The sequence below is a fragment of the Watersipora subatra genome, chromosome 3, assembly GCF_963576615.1.
Source record: "Watersipora subatra chromosome 3, tzWatSuba1.1, whole genome shotgun sequence".
Classification (NCBI taxonomy): Eukaryota; Metazoa; Bryozoa; class Gymnolaemata; order Cheilostomatida; family Watersiporidae; genus Watersipora; species Watersipora subatra.
In genome coordinates this window covers 9372836-9383363 of record NC_088710.1, presented here as the reverse complement: position 1 = coordinate 9383363, position 10528 = coordinate 9372836, and the positions used below count along the sequence as shown (strand labels likewise).

General features: G+C 38.8%; 1 protein-coding gene across 1 annotated transcript; it reads left to right on the top strand.

The window, feature by feature from the left end:
- Window positions 1–4263: 4263 nt before the first annotated feature.
- On the top strand, window positions 4264–9065 carry LOC137390316 (uncharacterized). The gene is made up of 2 exons (XM_068076647.1): window positions 4264–7916; window positions 8801–9065. The coding sequence occupies exons 1-2, from the start codon at window positions 4264–4266 to the stop codon at window positions 9063–9065; spliced, it is 3918 nt and encodes a 1305-aa protein (XP_067932748.1).
- The last annotated feature ends 1463 nt before the right edge of the window (window positions 9066–10528 follow it).

Here is a 10528-nt window from a genome sequence, read left to right as displayed (position 1 = left end):
ATTAGCCGCCCCAACTTGCAACCAGTGAATACAGGCCTGTGGTGAACTGAACCTGAGGAATCTAATTATGTTTGTTCTACTGCCTTTATTTTCACATCACTATATTTTCACACTCATCAGAGCTGCGAAATTAAGTTGCAGTGAGATTTTACTCTGTATGCTACTCACGAAACTAAATACTAGCGAAATATAAGTGTCCTAGGGTAAGCGGGCATGAGGTAGACCAAAGATCAAACCAGAGATACGTATGTTGAATCTTTTAAAGAAAGTCAACAAGTCAACCACAAGCTTCAAAGGCTTCAACACATCACAGTATTCAGAAGAACTTGCTTGCATTACTGCAAAAAAATCTAAAACGCTAAGCTTGACTCAATAGATGGTTGTCTGCAAGAGCTAGTAGAAAATGAAGCCAAAAACCAAAATATAAAAACAAAAATGGTCTACAGACCAAAAATCAAAGAACTTGCTATCGCCATGTACTGCTATTCTCCAAAAGCATATGTCTATCTCAGAACGTTGTTCAAACTTGCTATTGCACAAACTCTTAGACGCTGGCTCGAGTCTGTAGAATGTGATCCTTAAAACTTAAAACTCAACTGCAATGACTGAACCAGCTTTATAGCCTCCTGTCCAGATTTACGCAACAGGGATTGAAAATATTTACCCAAAATGTATAATCACACCTTTTAAGAAAACAAATATGTTTACCCATTAGATTACAAAATAACCAAACTAAAAGAATTATCACAGCCATAAAAGTGATATCACCAACCACCAGGATGACAGCATTTGTTTTTTACCAAATGTATGCTTATTTTTAACAACTATGAATCATTTACTGCCTTTTATAAAAGAAGTCAGCACAGATACTGTGAACTGGTCAGCATTTTTATTCTAAGGAGCAACAACCATTAATATGCTTGCTCGTGACTTTATGCCTTTATTGTCACAGTTAGCTTGAGATTTTAACTACATTTATACTATATTATTTTTCTGGACAAGAACACTTTACTATATACTACAACCATTCTACTATATGACCAGGAAAAGGAGCCAACAAGGTACATAAATATATTATTATGTTTTACTTCAATGTATGTTTTTACTGTGATTCTTTATCAACCTATTATGTTTGAGAGCATACTACAAGCTTTTGACATTACATGACATTACACAGCTTCATGATACCACTGAATAGCTTTGCCATACTATTGCTTGCTTTGGATCTATTATAATCAACGCACATTATTTTATTGTACATTATATCATTATATTTTATATCATTTCATATTTTAGTTTTCACGGTGTAATTCTGTGTGAATTCAACAAGAATAAAGCATCAGTTGTAACTCAAACTCAAAAAACCTGATCATACGGTACAGTGAAAACTTGTGGAGAAAGGCTACTCAACAATTGAAGGAAGACAACTCAACGCAAAGGCAGCCCAGCGAAGACACCGGCACAGAAACTGTAAGTTACACACAGCACATACACACACACACACACGCCATTGTCTACTGGGACGTTTGCAAAGGCAAACTTGTCATTTTGGTTGGATATTGGATCTGACAATAGACAAGAGTAGTTTTTTATTCCATTTTTTCAAGTTTGTTTATAATCTAAAAGAATTTTTAAGTTTTCTTTGAGAAATTGGTGATATCACACCCTTGGCTGACTGTTAAAGCAATTAACAAGCTCACATAAAACACCCCACATAATAGGATACAAATTAAACAACCCTTTTACACTGGTTGAAGCTGTGATTATTACGCAATAACAACTGTTTTATTGGCGTTGACCTTGTCACCTCTTTACTACCAAACAAACCATGAGTGAAAAATCTGTTGATGTGACCTCACAGCATGAGGAGCAGTCTACCCCAGCTACTGCTAATGTACCTGAAATGCAAAACAATGAAGCTAGCGCAAGCACTGAGCATGAAGCACAGCGTCATTCAAAAAGGATTGCTAATCAAAAAGCAAAGCAAAATCTACTTGACTCCATAAACCTTCAATGTGACGTTAACACCCTACTGCTTGTTGAAATTAAAAACCAAAACCCTGACTTGAAAAGATTACAGACCATAAAAACGGACCTAGAAACCAGCAGTAAAAACATTCATGCTCTTTATAACCAGTTCAGAAAACCCTTGATGAACCAGATAAGGTTATTAACCAAGCTATAGACAAGCTCACACATGATATACAACTGCTAATGGAGATGGTAATCCAAAAGATGGATAGTATGACAACCAAACAAAAGAAGGCAAAAAGCGTGCTATCAGACAAAACTAAAGTATCGTCAGTTGCTACCAGTGTACGCAGCTCCACTAGTTCTAAATTAAGATATATGCAAACACAAGCTGCTGCCGCAGCCGCTGAGATTGAAGCCAAATTAAAGGCTAGTAAAGTACAAGAGGAAATTGAAGCTCAGCTGGCTAAGCTAAACAGCGCCAAAAAAAGTGCAGAGTTGCAAGGTCAGTTAGATGCAGAAACTCGTAAAGCTGCTGTTTATGCGCAGGCGATTGCAGAAGAAGAGCAAAACAATTCAGGTCTTTTGATGTCATCCGGCTTAAATGACAACGCCAAAGCTTTTCCAAAAACTCAAAATTCAAACTCACTCAATTCACCGCCAAAAGATCAAACCAAATGTACCACAACAACTCAAGATCAAAGTAATACCCAGCCTACATCAAACATTAACAATCAAAATAGCACCCAACCCAAACCTGACATGCAAAATCCTAACAACCTGCCTGACGAAGACTATCAATCCAATGCTGACTCTGATGAGGAACTTGACCTTCCTATCCCTAGTGACATAATGATCAGAAAGCTATCTAAACCTTTATCATACCAAGAACCTAACACTTTCACCCCACCTCAGGATGTAACCCATATAAGTCATGTAACAAACGGGCTGGCTGAAGCAATAACATCAGCATTCAATATGAACAGACAGCCACCTCCAGAACCAGTAATCTTTGATGGCAACCCCATAACCTATCCCGACTGGATATTTGCATTTGACAACCTTGTAGGCAACAAACAATGCACCATGATTGAAAAACTGCATTATCTCAAGAGATATGTAAAAGACAAAGCTCTAGAGGCTGTTGAGGGTTACTTCCTTCTCCCAGGTCAGGATGCTTATACACAAGCAAGGGCTGCCTTGGAGAGAAGATTCAGCAATCCCTTCACAGTCGCTGAAGCTTTCAGGACTAAGATGGAAACCTGGCCATGCATAAGGCCCAAAGACACTGATGCATTAAGAAAGTTTTCAGATTTCTTGAACCAATGCCAAACAGCTCAGACATCTTTTCCCCAGTTGCAAATACTTGATGACAGCAGAGATAACAAAAAGATAATATCAAGGCTCCCTGACTATATCGCACGCAAATGGGTTAGATATGCCACAAACTATCACAATCGCCATAATGCCTTCCCCAAGTTTGCTATATTCACTCAGTTCCTGACAAGGGAAACAGACGTTGCTTGTAACCCAATATTCATGGAATCTATTAAACCAGAAACAAGACCAAGTAGAAATGAAAGGCAAACTTATGCCACCCAGCAAAGTAGGCAAGAACAATCACAACCAATCACAAGAGCAACTAACACAAGTAGCACCACTGAGTGCCTGTATTGTAACATGTCAAACCATACAACTTCCGAATGTGGTGTGATTAATAGATTACCGATCAATGAACAGCATGAATTCCTACGCAAAATGCACCTCTGCTTTACTTGTTTAGATGAATCACATGGCTACAGGCAATGCACCAAGCCTGCCAAGTGCAAACAATGTAATGGAAATCACCCATCTGCACTTCATAACATGAGGGCCAACTCTGCACCTGCTAGCACACCACAATCGCAAAATAGTCAATATCAAAGATGGCCAGTTCAATCCAGCAACAATCAAAACACTACATTGAGAGTTCAAGGTCAACAAACACAACCAAAACCAACGCAACCACAATCAAACCAAGCACAAACTAAACCAGCACAACATAAGTCTCCTGCTCAGCAAACACAAGAACCTGCAAAACCTCAAGCTCCAGAGAAACCAGAGTTCCAATGACTAGATCAAAGTATAGCTAAACAAGTGATCACATATAATACAAGCTTCCACTACTCCAATAGCTCATTATCATGGGTATTACCAGTTTGGGTTTCATCCAATAAAAACCCCGCTAAAGAAACTCTAGTCTATGCATTGATCGACTCCATGTCAGATACTACATACATAACACAAGCAGCAATGAACAAAATTGAACCAGAATGTATACCCACTAGAATTGACATGTCCACCATGACATCAGAACGCAAACCAATAGATTCACACATTGTACTTGGCCTTACAGTTAGGGCTTACAATGACAACCAGCGATATGACTTACCACCAAGCTATTCACACTTGAAACTTCCTATCAATTCGAACCAAATACCCACGAAGCACAAACTAAGGCAATGGCCTCACCTTGTAGAGATTGCTAATAACCTACCAGCTCACAATCACATACCTGTTGGTCTGCTAATAGGTAACAACTTCATGCATGCTTATCGTCCCCAGCAAATTATTGATTCCAACTCAGATGACGAACCATTTGCTATCAAAACGGCAATAGGATGGAAGATAATGGGTCATGCTAAAAAGACAACCCTAGCCACATTAGTAGATCAACCCACAGCAAGACAATTTGTAAATTTTAATTGTTCACCACAACCTAATAAAGAATTGAGCAAACTCATAGACGTATTTAACACTGACTTCCATGATGCTCATGACAAAAGCCCAGGATTATCTATTGAGGATGTCCAATTCCTTGATATAATGAAACAGCAAACCACCATATCCAACAAAAGAGTAACAATGCCACTTCCGTTGAAATCTAAACCTCACCCGATCAACACTAAACATGCAGCCTTACACAGGTTCAAACTACTTGAAAAAAGATTTGCCAAAGATAAAACATTCAAAGAACAGTACCACACATTCATGAATGACATCATCTCTAAAGGTGAAGCAGTGCATGTCCAAACAGAAAGCGATACTTCTTGGTACATACCACATTTTGGTGTACTTCACCCCAAAAAGCCTGATAAAATTAGGGTTGTATTCGATTGTGCTGCCAAGGTGGGAGGGGTTAGCTTAAATGATTTTCTGTTACAAGGCCCTGACCACATGAATGACTTGCAAGGCATTTTACTTAGATTCCGCATTCACCCAATAGCCATAATGGGAGACATCGAGAGGATGTTCCACCAGTTCAAAGTCAGTACCCACCATCAAGACTACCTTCGTTTCATTTGGTATGACTCGGAAGGTTTACCCACCACATATAAAATGACAGTTCATTTATTTGGAGCAAGATCATCTCCAGCATGTGCAACCTATGGTCTACGCTATCTTGCAGACCAGTACAAACTCCACTCACCAGATCATTTTCTACCACATAATTTCATTCACCATGACTTCTATGTTGATGATGGTCTCGCAAGTGTTTCCAGTGAAACAGAGGCCATAAACCTAGTCAAGCAAACACAATCTTTGTGTGCCACAGGACAGCTGAGGTTACACAAAATCATCTCAAACAGTCGTGCAGTCATGGCTGCTTTACCCAGGAGTGAGTGTGCCAGTGCTCTGGCCGACCTAGATCTCATGTCCGAACCACTACCTCCAGAGAGGTCATTAGGTGTTTTATGGGACACAAACACCGATCATTTCACTTTCAAACATGAAGTTTCATCTAAACCTGACACTCGTAGGGGTGTTCTATCATCAGTCGCATCAGTCTTTGATCCATTAGGTCTCATATCCCCGTTCACACTTAAAGGTAGAATGATTCTGCAGGACACATGCAAAAGCAACTCTGAATGGGATGCTCCTCTTGATCCAACCCTTCTCAAGCGATGGTCAGACTGGAAGTCAGATCTGACCAATGTAAACCACATCCGAGTACCAAGATGCCTCACACCTAGTACATTTGACAAGCTTAAATCAGCGCAGATACACACCTTTGCTGATGCAAGCACCACTGGCCATGGCCATTGCTCATACCTACGCCTAGTTGATACCAACAACCGAGTTCATGTAGCCTTGCTAGCTAGTAAAGCTAAAGTTGCACCAATCAAACAAGTCACAATCCCTAGACTGGAATTGCAGGCAGCCTGTAGCGCTGCACGTGCCACAAAGAAGTACACTGAAGAACTGGTCATTCCAAATCTCACCAACCACTTCTACTCAGATTCTACTGTAGTGTTGGGATACCTCCACAACACCACAGAGCGATACCATACTTATGTCGCTAACAGAATAGCAACCATTAGATCACTGACTGACCTTAATTGCTGGTCACATGTTCCCACAGACTTAAACCCTGCTGACTTAGCGTCCAGAGGCGCAGCCATCTCAACTCTTATCAACTCATGCTGGTTCTCAGGTCCAAAGTTCTTATGGAACGAGCCTTTAGTCTTACCTACACAACCTCAGCTTACCATTAACCCTGAAGACTCTAAGGTCAAACAACCACTCACCACACTCAAAACCACTCTCAGCAATCATACAATAACATTTGATCAGCGCCTGAGCCAATTTTCCACCTGGAACAAAACTGTATCATGCATTGCAGCCCTACAACGTCTCATAAAAAAACCCGTACACAAAGATACTGACAAGGCGCAACAATCAATTTTAAAACTAGTCCAACACGAGCATTTCTCAGCAGAAATAGATCGTCTTGAATCCAACCAGGAAATCAACAAATTAAGTAGTCTAATAAAACTCAGTCCCTTCTTGGATGATAAAGGCATCCTTAGGATAGGTGGTAGGTTACATGAAAGCACTGTACTTAGTTTTGAAGAAAAGCATCCTATCATCATACCCAAATCTAGTCACCTTGCTACACTAATAATTGATCATTGCCATAAACTAGCTGCGCACCAAGGTAGAGAACACACTTTAGCACAAATCAGATCTAAAGGCTTTTGGATTGTTAATGCCAGAGCACATGTACTAAAATACTTGAACAAATGTGTCACATGCAAAGGAAACCATGGCAGACCACACGCACCCCAGATGGCAACTCTTCCAGCTGAAAGACTTGCAGAGGTACCACCCTTCACACATTGTGGTCTAGATTGTTTTGGCCCTTTTATCACAAAAGATGGTAGAAAAGAAAGGAAATGCCATGGTCTCATTATCATTTGCATGTCCTCTAGAGCAGTTCACCTTGAGCTGCTAGAAGACATGACCTCAGACTGCTTCATTAATGCCTTACGCAACTTCATATCAATCCATGGGGCTGTCTCTTCCATACGGTGCGACCAAGGTACCAACTTTGTAGGTGCATTCAATGACCTGGCTAAGAATATGGAAGGTCCGCTAAACCACAAGCTTCATATCAAATTCACCTTCAATCCTCCACACTCAAGTAACATGGGCGGGGTCTGGGAAAAACTCATCAGGTCAGCTAGGAGCATTTTGAAGGGGATGGGAGAAAAGTATGCTGGGAGGTTGAGTACATCTAACTTGAGAACTCTATTCTATGAGGTCATGGCTGTCATGAACAGCAGACCATTAGGCGCAGTCACTCATGATCATATTCCTCTCACACCAAACATGCTGCTCACTATGAAATCTAAAATCACTCTACCACTACCAGGCCATTTTGAAAATGCAGACATCTATTCTCGCAAGTGTTGGCGCACAATACAGCAGCTTGCAAATGAATTCTGGCGCAGATGGCGTAGCGAATACATTCAAACACTACAAGCAAGGCAAAAGTGGACAGCGCAGCGCGAGCCACTAGCGATTGGTGACATTGTTCATGTATTAAAGGAAGAAAGTTTGCGAAATGATTGGTCTCTAGCACGTGTAGTTGGTGTAGACCAGTCTCATGATGGAGAGGTCAGGTCAGTAAAATTGTTAATCGGATCAAAAGATTATCCAAGTGACAAGCCACGATGCCTTGTAAGACCAGTCAATAAAGTTGTAGTTTTAGTCAAAGCTTCTACTCGTTAAAATTTACTAAAATTTTAGGTGGGAGTGTAAGACTGAAAATATATACCCAAAATGTATAATCACACCTTTTAAGAAAACAAATATGTTTACCCATTAGATTACAAAATAACCAAACTAAAAGAATCATCACAGCCATAAAAGTGATATCACCAACCACCAGGATGCTGCCTCTATGACAGCATTTGTTTTTTACCAAATGTATGCTTATTTTTAACAACTATGAATCATTTACTGCCTTTTATAAAAGAAGTCAGCACAAATACTGTGAACTAGTCAGCATTTTTATTCTAAGGAGCAACAACCATTAATATGCTTGCTCGTGGCTTTATGCCTTTATTGTCACAGTTAGCTTGAGATTTTAACTACATTTATACTATATTATTTTTCTGGACAAGAACACTTTACTATATACTACAACCATTCTACTGTATGACCAGGAAAAGGAGCCAACAAGGTACATAAATATATTATTATGTTTTACTTCAATGTATGTTTTTACTGTGATTCTTTATCAAACTATTATGTTTGAGAGCATACTACAAGCTTTTGACATTACATGACATTACACAGCTTCATGATACCACTGAATAGCTTTGCCATACTATTGCTTGCTTTGGATCTATTATAATCAACGCACATTATTTTATTGTACATTATATCATTATATTTTATATCATTTCATATTTTAGTTTTCACGGTGTAATTCTGTGTGAATTCAACAAGAATAAAGCATCACTTGTAACTCAAACTCAGAAAACCTGATCATACGGTACAGGGATGATGAGACACTAATCAGTGTAAAAGATAGAGGTGGTCTGTTTACACCTCATCCTGTCATCACAAAGATATGTCTAGGCTCAGAACAGATCATGCGACAGTGTGTCGACTTACAAGGAATCCCTGCAGACATACACAAGCTGGTGGTCACTACGACTATTTCATTGGTTTTACAAAGCAATTTGCATCAGGACTTTTCATGCTCAGTCCACAGTACAGCTTTAGTTAAAACTATCACCTCCAGATATGATAGGAATTGTTAGTATTCACCAGGAGGCTACAATGGTAGCAGTTAACAAGAATAATCTCAAATCAAGGCTCAGCCGACTTTTGTCTTTAGTGATGTCTAGCCCATCACAAAACATATAGAAAAGTGTACCATATGTCGCTTGTTTTCTACGATTTTTTTTTCATTTGTGCTGTTTGCTTAACACCCAATACCTAACATTTAAATTCATGGCAGACTACGATCAGTGTACCATTTACCAGTTTGTATGCATTTGAAATCAGTTGGTACACCTAGCTACCTAACATGTTAACCTATAGCATTGGGCAACATTGAGAGTTTTGCAATATTTTTGGAATAGATCAATATACATTTTTACTTGCACTTTATATATGAAGTATTCAACTTTATGTTTACAAATTTGCAGAGTAAAGAATGCATAGTGTATAAGCTTTGTATCCAAAATATGAAACAAATATTTTGGGTACTTTAGTAGTTATGTCAAATTACATGTAGCAACAAAAATTTCTCTTCATTCTTTCAATGTAAACATGAAGAGTCAATTACCTGACCAGCTGGAAGTGAATAAAGCAATGATGTTGCGTCACAAAGAATGTGGCAATTTATGTAGGACACCATGGCTTTGCATTGCCCAGTCTAGATTAATAGGTCTATGGCTAATATCAACTAGTTCGGCAGTGCACAAGATTTGTGGTCAGAAGACACTGTGAATGGTATTGAACAGCCAGAAGAAGATGCAATGCATCCAAATGAAAGCAACAATCAGCACCCAACTGGCCGAGCAAACGATGCAAATATTTTTGTTTCAAAAATGCTGTTTTTGCATGTATTATTAATATGGTTTGTTTTTGTCACTCGTTCTTGAATATATATATATTTGTAGCGTTTGGTAGATTATTATTACATAACTTATAAATTTGCAGATTTATAGCATATTATTTGATAGCACCATAGGTCTATAAAAATGTTTGATAACAAGTTAATCATCATAAAATGTTACATGAGCCGATGCCCTGAAAACTACAACAAATGTGTTGCAGAGTGAGAACAAACACTCTATCGGCAATTTTCAAGAAGACTGAGCGTGTCCTTGACAGGACTCTTTATCGATATTATTACAGTTTACGACATTATTGTTGCTGATAACATATGAATGATAACTCTCAGTGGTAATATTGCTCAATTAAAAATCATTAAGTCCATAAATCTAAAATTAGCAAAAATTCAGAGCTGTAATGCATCTTGCACAACTGGTAATTGCTAACAACAAATGGCAATAAAAAATAAAAGTTCTTGCGAAACTACACTAAGGATGGTTCGTTAAGATATATTTTATTGGCTCAACACATGCAGATAACTGCTTTCTTTTGTGTAAGTACAGATACAATGAATAATTTATTAACTACTCATTAATCAGAAACAATTTGTACGAAGCATGCTAAAGCCGCATCATGAGACTCTTGATCATATGGAAACGCT

Bases quoted from the DNA above. Each gene is read 5' to 3' on its own strand.
- LOC137390316 (XM_068076647.1), top strand. From the start codon at position 4,264: ATGAACAAAATTGAACCAGAATGTATACCCACTAGAATTGACATGTCC. The intron at 7,917-8,800 runs GTCAGTAAAATT...CATACGGTACAG, and splicing joins TCTCATGATGGAGAGGTCAG to GGATGATGAGACACTAATCA.